Source organism: Trichosurus vulpecula, chromosome 3, assembly GCF_011100635.1.
Source record: "Trichosurus vulpecula isolate mTriVul1 chromosome 3, mTriVul1.pri, whole genome shotgun sequence".
NCBI classification, from domain to species: Eukaryota; Metazoa; Chordata; class Mammalia; order Diprotodontia; family Phalangeridae; genus Trichosurus; species Trichosurus vulpecula.
Genome location: NC_050575.1, coordinates 203,835,971 through 203,855,253, shown reverse-complemented (window position 1 = coordinate 203,855,253; position 19,283 = coordinate 203,835,971). Strand labels below are relative to the sequence as shown.

At 39.5% G+C, this 19,283-nt stretch overlaps 1 protein-coding gene across 1 annotated transcript in view; it reads right to left on the bottom strand.

Moving 5' to 3' along the window:
* The window catches only part of STK4 (serine/threonine kinase 4), a 123,904-nt gene that overhangs the window by 48,352 nt on the left and 56,269 nt on the right, over positions 1-19,283 (bottom strand). The window contains exon 10 of the mRNA XM_036751874.1: positions 5,393-5,550. Within this exon, the coding sequence (XP_036607769.1) occupies positions 5,393-5,550 (158 nt within the window). The remainder of the gene's footprint in view (positions 1-5,392; positions 5,551-19,283) is intronic.

The following is a 19,283-nucleotide window of genomic DNA, read 5'->3' as shown; positions in this document are numbered from 1 at the left end:
AATTCCAAAGTACTGAATGGTTATGAAGGATAGCAAAATTAAGGGTATGGCTATTCCTACTGAAGTGGAGTGGAGCCCAGGGTGTTTGAGGGGACCTTGACATGTATACTGAAGTCCCCAAGTATAAGTGCAGAGGTTGAGGTGGAGAAGAAGACTGTTAATTAGGTGTTCTTAGGAACTCCTTGAAAAGAGAGAAAATGATCTTGGGGTTGATAGATAACAACAACCAGCCCCTGGTAGGGTAATAAAGATGGATGGAATGAACCTCAAATGAGTAGAGGATTCTGAATGATGATGGCAGAGGGAGGGGCTAGAAGGGGCAGTGAGGAAAGCAAGGAATATTTCTAATTCCTCTTAGAGCCTCAGTTTGTCAGGGGACCTAAGAGATGGTACATTCAGAGATGCACAGTGTTTTCTGAGGGAAGTCAGGTTTTCATTATTACAAAAGAAAAAAAAAGGAAGAAATCTGAGAAAAGAAGGTCTAATATGAAAGTCAGTTTGCTATTAACAGCATGGGGTTCTGGAGGATATGATGGCATACAGTGATAGAGCAGAACAGGGACACAAAAACAACTATCATAAGCCCCTTAAGTCTTTTCTCCAAGCTACACACTTCCAGACCCTTCACCTGTTCTGTGTCACCCTCGTCCTGTGGAAGAACTCCATATTGTCAACATCTTCCCTACAATGTGGAACCCAGAACAACACAATACCTGTGGTGTGAACAACAGTCAGGAAGATTATAGCCAGCCTATCATCTCCTTCATTATAGACCCTATGCCTGTCAGAGATTCCTAAGAGCACACATGCTCTTTCAGCTGTAATGGTGCACTGCATACTGAGCTGGGGATGTGAAAACTGAGCTACTGTGAGCAATCTCTGAAAGATTACAAAGAACGGGAGAGGCACCAGAAGGTAAGAGAGGGGCAAATGTCCCAATTTCCAAAAATGGGAGGAGGAAGTCTACAAATTATAGGCCAGTTAGCTTGACTACAATTCCTGACAAAATCCTAGAACACATAATTAAAGGTATGGTCTGTGAGTACTCAAAAGTGATGACTAAACACCAGGTTCAAAAGACTACACAAATGCTTTCTACTGTCATCAAGAACAGGCTGTGCCACACTACGTTTGTTCCTTTTTATGACAGGCTTTACTAAGTGGCAGATCAGGTAAAGACTATGTAATGTACACAGTAAACCCAGATTTCACTAAAGCATCTGACAAAGTCAATTCCTGTGGACAAGATGGAAAGACATGGGGCAAGGCATAACATACTTAGGCAGATTTGTAACTTGAAAGACTAGACCCAAAGATGAGACATTAAGCAGTCAAAACCTCCTTAAAGCAGGTATCCTTTACCTGGGAACTGTGAACTTGTTTTGAAAAATAATTTGATAATTGTATTTCAAAACAATTAGTTTCCTTTGTAATCCTATGTATTTTATGCATTTAAAATCATTAATTCAAGAAGGAGCCCATAAGGTTCACGGACTGCCAAAGGCATCCACAACACAAAAAAGAGTAAGACCCCTGTCTTAGAGGGAGACTAATAATAGAGTGTCCCAGGGATCTGTTCCTGGCCCAATACTATTTAACATTTTTATCAACTACTTTGATAAAGGCATACATGGCATGCCTATCAAATTTATGAAGGACACAAAACTAGGAAGGTTGGCTGACATGTCAAACAGATATAGGATCTCTAATGATCTGGATGGGCTAGAATAATGAACTAAAGATAAAATACAAAATGGATACAAAAATCTTTCACTTGTCGAAACAGCAATTCACAAATCTAAGTTGGTGGGGGGGTGGGGAGGGAGGCACACCTTAACAGTTCATCAAGGGAAAATGAGGGCCCCACTCTTGAGTAGCTCACAATCTAATAGAGCAAAATACAAATATCCTACAAGGGATGGTGAAACAAGTACAAAGGAAAGGTCTAGGAAAAGCAAAATGAGAAATCTGAGGAAGAAAAGATCACATTCATCTAGGGGTGGGAAGAAGGATCAGGGAAGAATTTTAGGAGCAAGTTAATATCTGAGTTGGATCTTAAAGGAAGAGAGACTCAAAGACTTTCCATCTTCATGGGTCTTGCTAGAATTTATGCTCCTGGCATAGGCCTCAAGAACCTAAAAGCATCCTCCAAGTTACAAGGAAGCAATAGAGGAAGACTTTAGTAAGTGATTGAGGTTATATATGCATCCAACATAGAAAAGGAGGCTATCTAAATTTGTATAGGAGGTATACACTTGCTTCCACAAATCTGATTTATTTCCACTGGATGAAACACCAATTTTAAAGAAGGTGTTGATGGCTGTTGCTATATTTCTAAAGAGGTTTCAAGGTTTCAATCACTACATATCTTAAATGTTAAAAAGAACTTCTGTTGCCATTTGAATCTGGCAAACAAGGCAACTCAGTTTTAGGATTGGAACTTATACTCACTCTGGATGGAAACAGGGAGCTGTATGCCAAGATGAAATGTTGCCATTACTGATTAAATAACTTCCCGTTTGCCTGCTTTGGGCAAAAAGGTCATTTCAAATAGAAATTTGCTTCAGGGGAGGGAAAAGAGGCTCTTTTCTTGTAATTAAATATTGTTTCATTGGAAACCAGAACTCTCTGTTTGAGGTAGCATTTAAGGAGCAAGGAGAAGTGTAAGATATCCATGGAAAAATGTTTAGCCTGTTAGACTGACACCTCAAACTGAAGAACATTTAAATCTCACTCCAAGAAGCCTGACAACATAAGTATGCATATGAATCTTACTCTTTCAATAGTTGAGTTTATGACTGTCTGCGTGATTTCACTAACAAATATGCTTCTTCAATAGACTGAGCTAGAAGGCAGGAGCTGCTTTGTTTTTCACACTATTTTCACATTGTTAGCCACACAGGAAGTACTGGAAAAATGCTTGCTGATTGATTAATTTCTTTATTTTGATGGCCACATTGGTGTATTCAATAAATATAGAGTGACTCCAAGGACGAACAGAAAGGAAATCAGGGATTTGTACAATATTTGTGGACTATTAAGTCATTTACCTATTTGTTAATGTTATAGAACCCATTACCAAAGAAACAGGAAATTTGCTCTAAGATGAACTCTACCTGTCTGAATGGCATTTGGACTAGTGCTCTCAATTATCTGCTTTATAATTTTGAAAAAAGATATACAACCAGAAAACTACTTTAGAGCTGAAACAGACTTTAGAACATGGAATAATGGTGATGGGAAGAACCTTAAAACACTGAACACAACTGTGTGGATGGAACTGCAGAATAACTAATCTAAAAGGAACCTTAGAACATAAAATAACAACTGAAAGGGACTATTTTGCATTTACTTAATACATTTCTCCAAAGAACTCTACTAGGGAGAGAATATTATTATACATAATATTCTTACTTCCACTTGCAATGCCTATTCAAAGTATATGAATTGGATCCATAATTTAATAAGAAGAGAGCAGGATGAATTGAGTCTGGGAAATTATATAGCATTTTCAGATCCCAAGCTGCTCCCTGACTCCTCCCGACCAAAAAAATCATTTAACAACAGTATTCCACTGATGATGCTATATGACTACAAATAAAAACACCATCACAATCTCTGAAGAACCAAAAACATGGGTGACCCAAAGGCCAACAGAGAGATGCAGAGTAGGCTACAGCAAATTACCAATGAAAAATTGGGTTTAAGAAGCAGCATTAGGGATCTGTTCCAGGAAATCTTTAGTTGGGAAAAAAGGTAGGCAGGTTTCAAATAGAGAATGAGGGTTACCAGACAGCTTGAGTTATGGCACTGGTACTCACAAAATATTGAAAAAGAAAGAGAAAGCTCTTTATTAAAAGACAAAAGCCTACATTAACTCTACCCTCTATAGAAGATTTCTGGCTATGCGAGGACAAGAAAGCATGGATGGATTATGATCTGCATCAATGGAAGAAGCATAACCATCAATGAGATCAGAGATCCATTGAAATGCTTAAGTAAAATATCCTTAAGAGGTAGTTAGGAAGCAAGCAGCAGCACTGCACCAGTAGGAGGGCCACTAGCTTAGAGTCAAGAGGTTTCAGTTAGAGCTCTGCCATTAAAGCACTCTGGGATTTAACATCTTAAGGTCTCAGTTTCTCCTGTAAAGTGTGAAGATTGGATGAGACGATGTGTCCTTAAGGCCCTTTTTTAGTTCTATAATGTATAAATTAAAAGCATTACTACTTTTTTACAAAATGGAATACTGAAGCACAGATCAAGGTCCATTCAAGGTCACTGTACAGGTGAGCAGAAGCCCCTGGAAGAGAATTTAGACTGCAAGACCAAGTTTCATGTAAATATCAAAGGGATTTCGATATTTAGCTGTGAAATACCAGCAAATTTCTATGAGAATGTTTTAAAAATTCTGGAACCAAAAACTCTTTTAAAAATACCCAGAAAAGGAGAGGCCTATTTACAGCCTATTCCCACCCTGATTTTATTACTCATCGTTCCCCTCGAGTATAAATTGAGTTTATGGTTAGAAAAGGTACCCTATAATTGTAATTACAAAACCTCAGAGTCTGAAGGGATAGGAAGGAATCCCCTTTGCAACAAACCAGACAAGTGGTCTCCCTGACCACACCCTACCAGATTTTGTTTAGTTCCTTACAAGGCAGCACATGATACCTTCCTGCTTCTCCCCCATGGGTCCTTCTTTCCTATTTCTAGGGTCTCCTTGATAAGTTGCTTCTACTCCCCTATTCCTATCATCTTCAGAAGGCAACTTTTAGGGTATAGAGGGCACAGAGGGTGGGTGTGAAGGCTCTTGGCATTTCCTGACATTTCTATGACACTCACTGGGCAGATGTTTTGACCGAATACCTGGCCAGTGCAAAGCACCTGTCCTGAAAAAGAGGACCAGGAGACTGTCATGATATGCAGCTTTCTACACAAAACTTTGAAATATTCTTTCTTCTTCTAACAAAATTCAGTAAAACTCTCTCAAGGAAGCTAAAATGGAAAGAACTCTTGCCAAAAGAGTTTCATTTGCTGCTACCACCTCTCTTCTACTATTATAGGAGAGTAGTTCATTTGATAGCTGAATTGGTCTTTTGTCAGTCTAAAATTTCAAACTGGACTAGAAGTATTATTATGATGAGTGAAGGATTTTTGAAGTGCAAAATACTCACAACAAGAAGACAGAATAAAATCCAAATGTCAATAAAAATGTACACCAAACTCATGAGGCACCTTAGAAGCTGCTATTAGTACTAGAGAAAGTATAAAGCAATGGCTCATGGGAAAGGATTAGAAAGCTTCTGGCTACATACATCATTATGGATGTGGAACATTTCAAATAACATTTTTTAGAAGCCAGGGTTTCCCTTGTAAATGCAAATCTACTTACAAATTCATAGTCCCCATCTTGTGGTACTTTCCAATCTGAAGAATTCTTCAACGGGCCTGGGGCATTTTTGCCAAAGCTGTTGACCTGATTCTCTTTTTCCTTCTGTTCAAAGTACTCAAGGAAAGATGGCTTTGCAGGTTGCATAGTTTCATCTCTTCCTGAAAACACAGAAAAGTAGAGAAGATAACGTAAGTCATTTTGTGGGATCATACAAAGTTGGACAGTATGATGGATGAAAGAAACAATGGATCTGGAGTCAGAGGACCTCAGTGCAAATCTGGTTCTGCTCTTTTAATATCTATGTGACTCTGGGCAACTCACTTCACTCCTTGGGGCTCAGTTTTCCTCATGTGTAAAATGAGAGAGTTAGACTAGATCAGCAATTCTCAAACTTTTTGGTCTCAGGAACCCATCACAATGTTTAAAAATCATTGAGGACCTTAAGAAGCTTACATGTGGGTTTTAACTGTTGATATTTACCATGTTAGAAATTAAAACTGAAATATTTACAAAATATTTCTTTATTAACTCATTTATAAATAGCAATAAACCCAATACATGTTAACAAGATAACATTTTAAATGAAAAATAACTATTTTCCAAAATGGAATAAAAAATTAGTGATAAGAATGGTATTGGTACTTTTGCATATTTCTTTAATGGATGGCTTAATAAAAGATTGTTGGATTCTCATATTTGCTTATTCATTCAATTTGTTGTAAAATGCTGTTTTAGTTGAAATACATGAAGAAAAACCTCACATAGGTATGTAGTTGGAAAGAGAGGGGGTATTTTAATAGGCAAATAAGTTCTGAGTATTATTATGCAAATAGTTTTGACCTTACAGACTGCCTTGAAAGGGTCTTGGAAATCCCCAGAAATTCTTAAACCACACTTTGAGAACTATTGGACTAGATCACTGAAGTTCTTTACAGTTGTGAAGCCTACAACATTATGGCAAATCCTATCCTCTGAGGGGCTATAACTTGCTTAAATAAACCGATGACTTTTGGGAGATTACTTGATGTAGTAAAAAGAGTTTGGAGTCAGAAATGATAAAGGGGGTTCAGTACTGCACAAGAAATTATGCCTTCATTATTCTCTCCTGCCATGTCTTTCTATTTCTGGGCTAGGAAAGTTGTTTCCACTTACCTATTCCTATGTCATATTCAGAAAGCAACTTTCCCTCCCCATGGGGCTCTTGATCTTCTTGTTGTATCTCCTACACCATTTATTCACTGTATGGGTATTTTTACTACCAAGAATCAGAAGACCTACATTTGAGTCCTGGGCTTCTCTCCTTACTGGCTGTATTACTGTGGGCAAACCTTTTAAGGTCTCTGAGTCTAAGTGTTCTCAAAATTAGAATAATTAACACGCACTGCTCACCACACAGAATTGTGAGAAAACTGCTTTGTAAATAATCAAGTGCCATAGAAGTATGAATAACTATTGTGATGGTTCCATCTCTCGGGTTCTTAGAAGGTTCTCCATGAAGTGATGGTTCAAGATGCAAGGCAATCTAAATCTGTCTGGCAATCCATAGAGGCAAGAGAGACAATTCTCGCTTATGTGCAGAGGTGGGAGGTCCTCAGGTGTGGAACACTGCATATAATGTTTGAATATTTTGATGTAGTGGTAGGTTTTGTTAAATTTTTTTTAATCTCTTCTTTTTTTATTGTAAAAATTATTTTGCTATATGGGATTCTCTCTAGAAGGGGAAAGAATTCAGAGAAATTTTAGCAATATACAAACAAAAGATATGAATAAAAATCTATTGAAAGATTTTTAAGAGTTCAGAGAGGAACACAAATGGAAATTTTGTTACTACTTTGTTAAATTTAATATAGACTTTTAAAAAATAAACTGTACGTGACAGAAGTCCATAGTTTCATATCTAAATCCATGTTCTTTGTATAGAAAACGTTTCTTTTTGTGATTATTACATTTTATAATAAAAAGAAAATTTAAAAATATTTGGGCTATAATTTATATAATACTTTCTTCACAATGACTCTGTGAGGTTAGTGGTTCGAATATTATCATCTTCTCTCAGCCACATCGGTAAAATGGGGATTAGTGACTTGCTAGTAAGTAGCAGAACCAAGACTAAATTCTAGGTCTCCTGAGGAACTCTTCCACACTATCCACCAGAACTGGCTGGTGAAAAGGAGGCCTTCAAATATGAGGGCCAATTCAATGAGAAAATACTCAATTTGGAGACTGCCCTGGTCCTTCAGGATTTTTTCCCCATTCCTTTTTTGTCTACCTCCTGACCATTTCGGGGTTCATTAGAACATTCAAGTGATGGTATGTAATAATATTGGAGGAGACAAAATTCCACTTAAGCCATTTATCACCTATGGGAAAAAAAAAAAAGGCTAGTTATATAGGAAAGATAATGCCATTGATTAAATGAAAGTTTGCAGTTATCTAAGGATTTATTTCTGTTGAGCCAATCCTCCCATAGCATTTCCCCTCTCTCTGATCCTAAGTATTCTTATTGTAAAATGGGGGATGATCTTGTGATCTCATCAACCTCTGACACCCTTTGATTTTCAGGAATAACTGACTGTTGGCTATACCTGGACATTAGGGCCATGGCAACTAAAACAATTCAAGTTTCTAAACAATATACAGAAAAGCAAAAGGTATAGTCAAGATCCTTTATATGAATCTAACTGGCACAGCTTTAACTGCTAAAACATATTTGTGTTCTTACAGGTGTGACATATTTCAATTTTTACAAGTGTGAAGTTTATTTCCCTCGATCTTGCTTCTCCTCTGACACCTATGGATATTCTCCAATGCTTAATACTTGAACCTTTTTTCTAGAAAATTTCAATTTAATGTTTCATTCTCAACTTGAATTCATGTCTAAAACCAAAATGAACACATTTCGTGATATTAGTCCTTCTTGATTCTCCTTCTATTTGTTTGACCACTCCTCAGTCTTACTGGCTTTTTATCCATTTCATACTTCCTAACCATGGGTATATTTCCAAGCTCTCTCCTGAGCCCTCTTTTCTTCTTTCTCTATATTCTCTCACTTGGTGACCTTTTCAGATGCCCTGGCTCTAATTATCATCTCTATGCAGATGACTCCCAGACATATATAAAACCTTAGTCTCTCTCCTCAACTCTAGACTCTTATTGCCATCTATCAGAGATTTCAAATTGGCTATCCCATGGACAGTTCAAACTCAACATGTCCAAAACTGAACTATGTATTTTTCTCCCAGAACTAACCCCTCCTCCCAACTTCACTTTTTCTGTCAAGGGCAATGACCCTTTTCAGTCACCCATGTTCACAGTTTCAGCACTGCTTGACTCCTCAACTCTACTTCACCCCACATTTCCAATCAAGCTGCCAGATCTACTTCCACAACATCTCTCACATCCATTCCCTTCTCACTATTCATGAAACCACCAATTTAGTTCAGACCTTCAACATGCCTTCCTGGTCTACTGCAATGGCCTTATAATTGGTCCCCTTGCTTCAGACTTCTGCCAGCTCCAATCCATCCTCCACATATAGAGCTGCCAAAGTGATTTTCCTTAAGCACAGGTCTTGCCATGTCATTCTATTTAATACACTGGTGACTCCCTAGGGCATCTAAGATCAAATATGTACTAGGGCTTTCATAGCCCTTTGCAACCTAGCACCAACTTATCTTTCTGGCATCATTATACATCACTCCCTTTCCTAACTCTACTGTGTAACTGTGACCTTGCTGCCATTCCTCTCACAAAGCACATGCCAAGCTTTTGCCCTGGCCATCCACCATGCCCGAAGGAATCTCTTCCTCTACCCCTTCAGCTCCTTTAAGATTCAGCTCAGACAATACCTTCTCCTGAAGCTTTTCCTCAGCTCACCAACTATTAGTGTGCACTCTCTTCTCCCTAAACCATTTTGTATTTATTTTACATGTACTTATATATAGACATGTTACCTCCCCTGATAGAATGTAATCTCCTTGAAAAGAGAGATCATTTCATTTTTCTCTTTGCACTCCCAAACCCTAGCACAGCACCCAGAACAAAGTAAGCACTTAATAAATGCTTGTTGATACATAACCTAGATACAGACATGACCACATCATAAACACAGGAGTAAGGAAGGGGTAACTTTTCAAATCTATAGATAGAAGAGTTCTTGATCAAAAAAAAAAAAAAGATGAGATCATAGAAGAGATCAAATCGACAATTCTGACTGAATTTTAACAAAATTGAAAAGTTTTTGTATAAACAAAACAGGAAAGTTAAAATTAGAAGGTAAGGGGAGCGGAGCCAAGATGGTGGCTGGAAAGCAGGGACTTGCTCCACCCAGGACCCTCCAAACACCTATAAAAATGGCTCTGAACAAATTTTAGAAATGCAGAACCCATGAAATAGCAGAGGGAAGCAGGGCTCCAGCCCAGGACAGCCTGCATGGTCGCGGGGTAAAGTCTATCGCAGGGACCTAGGAGCGGAGTGGAGCAGAGCCCAATATGGGCCATGCGGACCAAGCAGACTGGGAGCCAGGTGGAACAGTCCCTAGAGCCCTGAATCAGTGAGCTGTGGCAGTTACCAGACTTCTCAACCCACAAACACCAAAGACAACACAGAAGGTTAGTGGGAAAAGCTGTGGGGGACAGAGTGAAAGGAGTTTGTCATTGGGCCACCACCTTGGGGGCAGCAGAGGTGGTGCAGCTACAGAACTATAGCTGCAGTTGCTTCTGGCCCCAGGCCCACCTGGTAGGAGGAATTAAGTGGTAGATCAGAGGGGGAGTGCAGAGCCAGCTTTGTCCGGTCCAGGTTGACGGTTCTTGGGGGAGGAGGAGTGCGTGTGTGGCAGAGCTTGCTGTGTAGCTCTGAAAACGACAGCGCAGCCCCTCAAGCTTGGGACAAAGTAATCTATACTCTACAAGCAGTCATACCCTGACAAAAAGCTCAAAGGTCAAGTAGTTGGCTGGGAACATGGCCAGGCAGCAAAAATGGACTCAGATTCAGACTCAGACTTAGGAATTTTTCTTTGGTGACAAAGAAGACCAAAACATACAGTCTAAAGAAGTCAACAAAGTCAAAGAGCCTACATCAAAAGCCTCCAAGAAAAACATGAACTGGTCTCAGGCCATGGAAGAGCTCAAAAAGGATTTGGAAAAGCAAGTTAGAGAAGTAGAAGAAAAATTGGGAAGAGAAATGAGAGCCATGCAAGAAAACCATGAAAAACAAGTCAATGACTTACTAAAGGAAACCAAAAAAAAAATACTGAAGAAAATAACACCTTAAAAAATAGACTAGGGGGGCGGAGCCAAGATGGCGGCTGGTAAGCACGGACTGGAGTGAGCTCCATACCCGAGTCCCTCCAAAAACCTATAAAAATGGCTCTGAACCAATTCTAGAACGGCAGAACCCACAGAACAGCAGAGGGAAGCAGGGCTCCAGCACAGGACAGCCCAGATGGTCTCTGGGTGAGCTCTATTCCACACGGAGCTGGGAGCTGGGAGCTGGGAACGGAGTGGAGCAGAGCCCAGCCTGAGCGGCGTGGACGATCCAGACCAGAAGCCGGGCGGAGGGGGCCCTAGCGCCCTGAATATGTGAGCTGAGGCAGTTACCAGACCCCTCGACCCACAAACACCAAAGACTGCGGAGAAGGTTAGTGGGAAAAGCTGCGGGAGTGGAAGGAGTTCGCGGTTCGGCTTCCAGCCCCGGGGGCAGCGGAGGTGGGGCAGCTACAGCTGTTGTTACTTCCGGCTCCAGGCCCACCTGGTGGGAGGAATTAAGTGGCGGATCACAGCAGGGGTGCACAGCCTGCCGAAGATCTGAGCCCAGTCTGGACTGGGGGTCCTTGGGGAAGGAGGAGTGCGGCTCTGACAGAGCTGGCACCTCCCCCCCAAATGTAGAACATAGAACTCTGTAATCTACAAGCAGTCATACCCCACTGAAAAACTCAAGAGTCAAGTTAGTTGGTTGGGAATATGGCCAGGCAGCGAAAACGCGCCCAGATTCAGTCTCAGACTTTGGATTCTTTCTTTGGTGACAAAGAAGACCAAAACATACAGCCTAAAGAAGACAACAAAGTCATAGAGCCTACAACCAAAGCCTCCAAGAAAAACATGAACTGGCCCCAGGCCATAGAAGAACTCAAAAAGGATTTGGAAAAGCAAGTTAGAGAAGTAGAGGAAAAATTGGGAAGAGAAATAAGAAGGATGCGAGAAAACCATGAAAAACAAGTCAATGACTTACTAAAGGAGACCCAAAAAAATACTGAAAAATACACTGAAGAAAACAACACCTTAAAAAATAGACTAACTCAAATGGCAAAAGAGCTCCAAAAAGCCAATGAGGAGAAGAATGCCTTGAAAGGAAGAATTAGCCAAATGGAAAAGGAGGTCCAAAAGACCACTGAAGAAAATACTACTTTAAAAATTAGATTGGAACAAGTGGAAGCTGGTGACTGTATGAGAAATCATTATATTATAAAACAGAACCAGAGGAATGAAAAAATGGAAGACAATGTGAAATATCTCCTTGGAAAAACCACTGACCTGGAAAATAGATCCAGGAGAGATAATTTAAAAATAATTGGACTACCTCAAAGCCATGATCAAAAAAAGAGCCTAGGTACCATCTTTCAGGAAATTATCAAGGAGAACTGCCCTGATATTCTAGAGCCACGGGGCAAAATAGAAATTGAAAGAATCCATCGATCGCCTCCTCAAATAGATCCCAAAAAGAAATCTCCTAGGAATATTGTTGCCAAATTCCAGAACTCTCAGATCAAGGAGAAAATACTGCAAGCAGCCAGAAAGAAACAATTTGAGTATTGTGGAAACCCAATCAGAATAACCCATGATCTGGCAGCTTCTACATTAAGAGATCGAAGGGCTTGGAATGCGATATTCCGGAGGTCAATGGAGCTAGGATTAAAACCTAGAATCACCTACCCAGCAAAACTGAGTATCATGTTCCAAGGCAAAATATGGACTTTCAATAAAACAGAGGACTTTCAAGCTTTCTCAGTGAAAAGACCAGAACTGAATAGAAAATTTGACTTTCAAACACAAGAATCAAGAGAAGCATGAAAAGGTAATCAAGAAACGGAAATTGCAAGGGACTTACTAAAGTTGAACTGTTTTGTTTACATTCCTACATGGAAAGATGATGAGTATGATTCATGAGACCTCAGTATTAGGGTAGTTGAAGGGAATATGCATATATATATATATATATATATATATGTTTATGTATATATATAAGTGAATGTGTATGTATGTATCTATGTGTATATGTATGTATGTGTATGTATGTGCATATATATATATGTAAAAGAGAGAGAGCAGACACAGGGTGAGTTGAGGTTGAAGGGAAGATAGCTAAAAGAAATAAAATGAAATTAAGGGATGAGAGAGTAACATACTGAGAGAGGGAGATAGGGAGAGATAGAATGGGGTAGATTATCTCGCATAAAGATGGCAAGAGGAAGCAGTTCTATGGGAGGAGGGGAGAGGGCAGGTGAGGGGGGAATGAGTGAACCTTGCTGTCATCAGATTTGGCCTGAGGGGGAATACCATACATACTCAGTTGGGTATCTTACCCCACAGGAAAGAAGAGGGAGGAAGATAAAAAAAAAAATAACAGGCGGGGGGATGATGGAGTGGAGGGCAGATGGGGGTGGAGGTAATCAAAACAAACACTTTGGAAAGGGGACAGGGTCAAGGGAGAAAATTCAATAAAGCAGGATGGGTTGGGAAGGAGCAAAATGTAGTTAGTCTTTCACAACATGAGTATTGTGGAAGGGTTATACATAATAATACATGTGTGGCCTAGGTTGAATTGCTCAACTTCCTAGGGAGGGTGGGTGGGAAGGGAAGAGGGAAGGGAATTTGGAACTCAAAGTTTTAAAATCAGATGTTCAAAAACAAAAAAGTTTTTGTATGCAACTAAAAAATAAGATACACAGGCAATGGGGCGTAGAAATTTATCTTGCCCTACAAGAAAGGAAGGGAAAAGGGGATGAGAGGGGAGGGGGGTGATAGAGGGGAGGGCTGACTGGGGAACAGGGCAACCAGAATATAAGCCATCTTGGAGTGGGGGGGGAGGGCAGAAATGGGGAGAAAATTTGTAATTCAAACTGTTGTGAAAATCAATGCTGAAAACCAAATATGTTAAATAAATAAATTGCATTTAAAAAAAAAATAGACTAACTTGAATGGCAAATGAGCTCCAAAAAACCAATGAGGAGAAGAATGCCTTGAAAGGAAGAATTAGCCAAATGAAAAAGGAGGTCCAAAAGACCACTGAAGAAAGTACTACCTTAAAAATTAGATTGGAGCAAATGGAAGCTAGTGACTTTATGAGAAATCAAGATATTATAAAACAGAATCAAAGGAATGAAAAAGTGGAAGACAATGTGAAATATCTCATTAGAAAAACCACTGACCTGGAAAATAGATCCAGGAGAGATAATTTAAAAATTATTGGACTACCTCAAAGCCATGATCAAAAAAAGAGCCTAGATATCATCTTTCAAGAAAATATCAAGGAGAACTGCCCTGATATTCTAGAGCCAGAGGGTAAAATAGAAATTGAAAGAATCCACCTATCACCTCCTGAAAAAGATCCTAAAAAGAAAACTCCTAGGAATATTGTCGCCAAACTCCAGAGCTCCAAGATCAAGGAGAAAATACTGCAAGGAGCCAGAAAGAAACAATTTGAGTATTATGGAAACACAGTCAGAATAACACAAGATCTAGCAGCTTCTACATTACGGGACTGAAGGGCTTGGAATATGATATTTCAGAGATCAATGGAGCTAGGATTAAAACTAAAAATCACCTACCCAGCAAAACTGAGTGTCATGCTCCAAGGCAAAAATATGGATTTTCAATAAAATAGAAGACTTTCGAACTTTCTCAGTGAAAAGACCAGAGCTGAATAGAAAATTTGACTTTCAAACACAAGAATCAAGAGAAGCATGAAAAGGTAAACAAGAAAGAGAAATCATAAGGGACTTACTAAAGTTGAACTGTTTTGTTTACATTCCTACACAGAAAGATGATATGTATAATTCATGAGACCTCAGTATTAGGGTAGCTGAAGGGAGTATACATATATAGAGAGACAGAGGGCACTGGGTGAGTTGAATATGAAGGGATGACATCTAAAAAAATAAAATCAAATTAAGGGATGAGAGAGAAATATATTGAGAGAGGGAGAAAGGGAGAGATAGAATGGGGTAAATTAGCTTGCATAAAAGTGGCAAGAAAAAGCAGTTCTGTAGGAAGGGAAGAGGGGGCAGGTGAGGTGGAATGAGTGAATCTTGCTCTCATCGGAATTGACCTGAGGAGGGAATAACATACACACACAGAAAAGAAGAAGGAAGGAGATAAAGGGGGGATGATAGAAGGGAGGTCAGATAGGGGGAGAAGGTAATCAAAAATAAACACTTTCGAAAAGGGACAGGGTCAAGGGAGAAAACTGAATAAAGGGGGATAGGATAGGAAGGAGCAAAATATAGTCAGTCTTTCACAACATGAGTATTGTGGAAGGGTTTTACATAATGATATGCATGTGGCCTGTGTTGAATTGCTTGCCTTCTTAGGGAGGGTGGGTGGGGAGGGAAGAGGGGAGAGAATTTGGAACTCAAAGTTTTAAAAGCAGATGTTCAAAAAAAAAAGTTTTTGCACGCAACTAGGAAATAAGATATACAGGCAGTGGGGCATATAAATCTATCTTGTCCTACAAGAAAGTAAGGGAAAAGGGGATGGGGGGAAGTGGGGTGACAGAAGGGGGGGCTGACTAGGGAATGGAGCAACCAGAATATATGCCATCTTGGAGTTGGGGGGAGGGTAAAAATGGGGAGAAAATTTGTAATTCAAACTCTTGTGAAAATCAATGCAGAAAACTAAAAATATTAAATAAATATTAAGCACCAAAAAAAATTAGAAGGTAAACAACTCACAGGGAAAAATCTTCTCTGATAAAGATCTGATCTACATCTTTGAGCCCACATTCTCCCCTCTAATATCCCCTCCACACAGCTGCCAATGTGGCATTCATAAAGCTTGAGTTTGACCATTTCACCCCACTCTTCAATAAATTCCAGTGGCTCCCTACAACCATTAGATTCGAATATCAATGCCTCTACTTAGCATTGAAAGCTCTTCATCAACAGGCTTGAACTTACTTGGTATACTGGATGAGAGTGTTGGACTTAAGAGTTAGAGAGACCTGAGTTAAAACTGTGACTCAGACACTTGCTGCATGACCCTGGGGAAGCCCCTTAACCTCCCTCCAACATCAGTTTCCTCAAGTACAAAACAAAGGAGTGGGACTTGTTGGCGCTTCAGGCCCCCTCTAGCTCTATCTGACTCTGTGTCTTTCCAGATTTATTCTACATTATTTCCCCCTTCAAACATTTGACAGCACAGCCAAACTGGAACATTTTCTTTTTGTCACATTCCTCCCAACTTCCTTCTCCGTGCCATCGCACTGGCTGTTCCTCACACTTGAGATGCACTGTCTCTTCATGTCTACCTCTAGCTTCCTTCAAAGATCGATTGGAGGGCCACCTCTTAGTAGAAACTGTTCTTGGATCGCCCAATATTTTTTTAAATTGAAAAAGGAACTTGTGACATAAATGTAACTCTAGATTTAGTGACAGATTGACATACAGAATTTAACAATTTTATAAAGTAATGGCCAACTCTGTAAATTTTTCCACGAAAAGTCATCAAAATATAACGATCACCATAAAAGTTTCTCTGTTCAGAAGACTACTAGGCACTACTATTAGATGCTGTTAACAAAGGAAACAGAAAATATAGGCAAGGGAAAGTACAAATCCTTATTTCCAATATTTCCCATCAACCTGGATTATTTTTAAATGTACCAAAGCACACAGCATGACACATTTGGATTATATTTAAACTTACTCATATTCTTCAGTATAGAAGCCATACTTCTCAGTCTCAAAACAAAACCAACAAATTCCCGCCCCTTCAACAAGGTTTTCATACAACTATTATCAGAGGTCAGGTGCTAATATAAATGTCACTAAAACTGCTCACAAAAACCAGGCCTGAACATCATTTATGGGAACTTGAAATACTGGAAAACATCTCTGAAACCAAATATTTTACATCACAGAATCACAGAACTCTAGAGTTAGGATGAACCTGAGAACAGAGACGATCAAACTAATACAGAGTTGTTAGTATTTGGAACCAAAAAGTTTAGACCCCCAAATGTTAGAGTTAGAAGGTACATTAGGGGATACTTTGTACTAGCTTCAGCCCCCCTTTCTCCCTACTTTACATATGAGGAAAGAGGATCAGAGAAGGGAGTGGCTTGCCAAGGACACACACCTAGCAAGTAGCAAAGCAAACACTAGAACACAGGTCTTCTGAATCAGTCTATTGCTCTTCTCACTGCCCCACTGTGCCTTTTACAGAAAATGAAAAACTAAGTTATCTAACAATTTATTATTTGCAAGTGAGTCACAGGAAGATTGCTAATGAAAAATCGTTAGAGCACACAGACATAAAAAAGAAATATCACCAGTATCTGAATTTCCTTAACCACGTGATATAGGTTGAAGCTTAAATTTTACTCAGTCCAGACTGAAATTTAATTCTGAACTCAAGAAAAATATTCACCAAAATGCATAGATTTCTACTGTAGAATAATTAATATTTGTGGAATTTGGGTCTACTTTCAACTATCCAAAGGAGAGCAGTGACCATGAATCAGGTTCTTTTAATAATAAAAAACCTTTTATGGCTGTTGAGAGAGCTATTAATAGAAACCCCTGAATAATCAGCCTTTATAACACAGCACATGTACATTGCGGCAGAAAGGGTGTGTCCACCACCAAGTTGGCAAACCAGCGATTCAGCGTGGTTACTAGTTCTTTTTAGTAGTTAGCAACAAGAGCTCCATTTTTTAAACATTCCAGTTCATTCAACAAGCATCTGCTTAACACGTATGATACGTAAGTCTTTGTGCTAGGTACTACTGGGGATAGAAAGAAGGACACCAAGAGGGTTAAGAAGGGCTACAAACAATGGAGCCGTTTCAAGGCAAGAGCACTGGGATGATAGTGGGGAAATCTCCTGTCCCGGTCCTATCCTGCCTTGTTTTGTGACCTTAGGTTGGTAACTTGAGCTCCCTGGGTCTCACTTTGCTCATCTGTAAAACAGGTCTAATAATAACTCACAGCGCTGTTGTGATAATCAAATAAGACGATGTACATAAATCATTTTGTAGCCTGAAAGTACTATATACGTGCTATTTTATTCACTGTTCAATTTCTGTCCGCGTCATGGTGAAGCAGTGAGGCTGTTCACTTCCATGTTTGAACTCTTCTTCTGCCTGGTAATTTCCCTTTCCGGTGACATTTAAAGATTAATGTCTTTTGGCCCTGGAAATGTCAGTTGCCCTTTTTATCTCGTCATGCCCTAAAGGCCATGGAAAAAAGATCGCATCCAAAATGTCTATGATTTAATTTTCTATGTGTTTACTTGTGCACAAATGTCAGAGATTCAGAAAATGCTTGATATATTTATTAGCAATGAAAATCCCTCCACAACTTGGTGAATCCCTCTACCAACAAAAGTTTCGCTAAGGAATTATATATTTAGGCAATGCAACATTAGGTTGAAATTCAAAGATACACTTAAGGGAAGGGAGATGCCGGTCTGCACTGTATGAATTCAACTCTCCTACGGGCGGTGAGATATGCTCTAGTGGCACTAAAAGCCACCTTATAAAGTGAAGAGAGAAAGACTGAGAGTCAGGAGATGTTATTTCTAGTCTAGGCTCTATCCCTAACTCACTTTGTTACCTTGGTCAAGTCACTCTCTGAGTCTTAGTTTTCTCAACTATAATGTGAGGGGCTGGGATTATATGATAGCTAAGTTCCCTCCTATCTCTGATATTTAATGATTCAATGGCCTGGCATTCAAGGATTCTATGAGTTGGCAGTAACTTTCAAAAATACAATTGTGCTCCAGATACTGCTAATCTTGCAAGGTAGCCGTGTCCCCTGAGGGTTGTGTTATGTGATCTCCACCAATCTATAATAAACCACCAATTAGGTTTGTGTAATCACAAACTGAAGGGAAGGCCAGAGGGAAAAATGTGCAAGAATAAATTAACATATCAGTCTCAGGGGTGTTTCTTACTCAGCTTTTAAAAACAGAATAAAATGGTAACCCAACCTGCCTCAGTCCCAAATAACAAAACAGATTCTACAGAAGAAAGCTCTAAAAATATAGTCTGTAATTAAAGCTGGTCATCCAAGAATGCCAATTAAGGGGGGAAGGGGAGCGGAATGTCACAGCAACGTGGAACACACAGAGTCAAATCATGATTGCTTCTTTATAACACTTTCTGTTTGTAAAGGATCTTTTGTATATTATCTATTATCTAATTTCATCCTCAAAACATCCCTTTGAGATGGGAGTATTGTCTCTATTTTACAGATAAGGTTCAGAAATGAGAACTGATTTGCTTAAGTTCACAGGGCTAGTAAGGGATTGACCTCAAGCCTAGGTCTCCTAGTTTTAAATAGGAACCTTTTTACTATGCCAGGAGAACAACCTTCTCCCTCCCATAGCGCTTTCTTTTATACCTCATTTTGGGGGAGGGGGGTGGTGTTATAGCTACCTGGTATGAATCTTATCTTCCTATTGGGCTGTAACTAAGCTCCATAACAACAACTCTTAACTATCTTCCCCAAGCTAAGCACAATGCAGACCCAGACAAGAGACAGTTTGTTGAGTTGAGCTGAAGTATGTCATCATATAACACAGAGGCAGAATGGTATAGGAAAAACAGCACTGGAATTGAAGTCAAAACCCCTGGGTTTGAATCCTAGCTCTGACACCAGCTATGTGACTGTGGG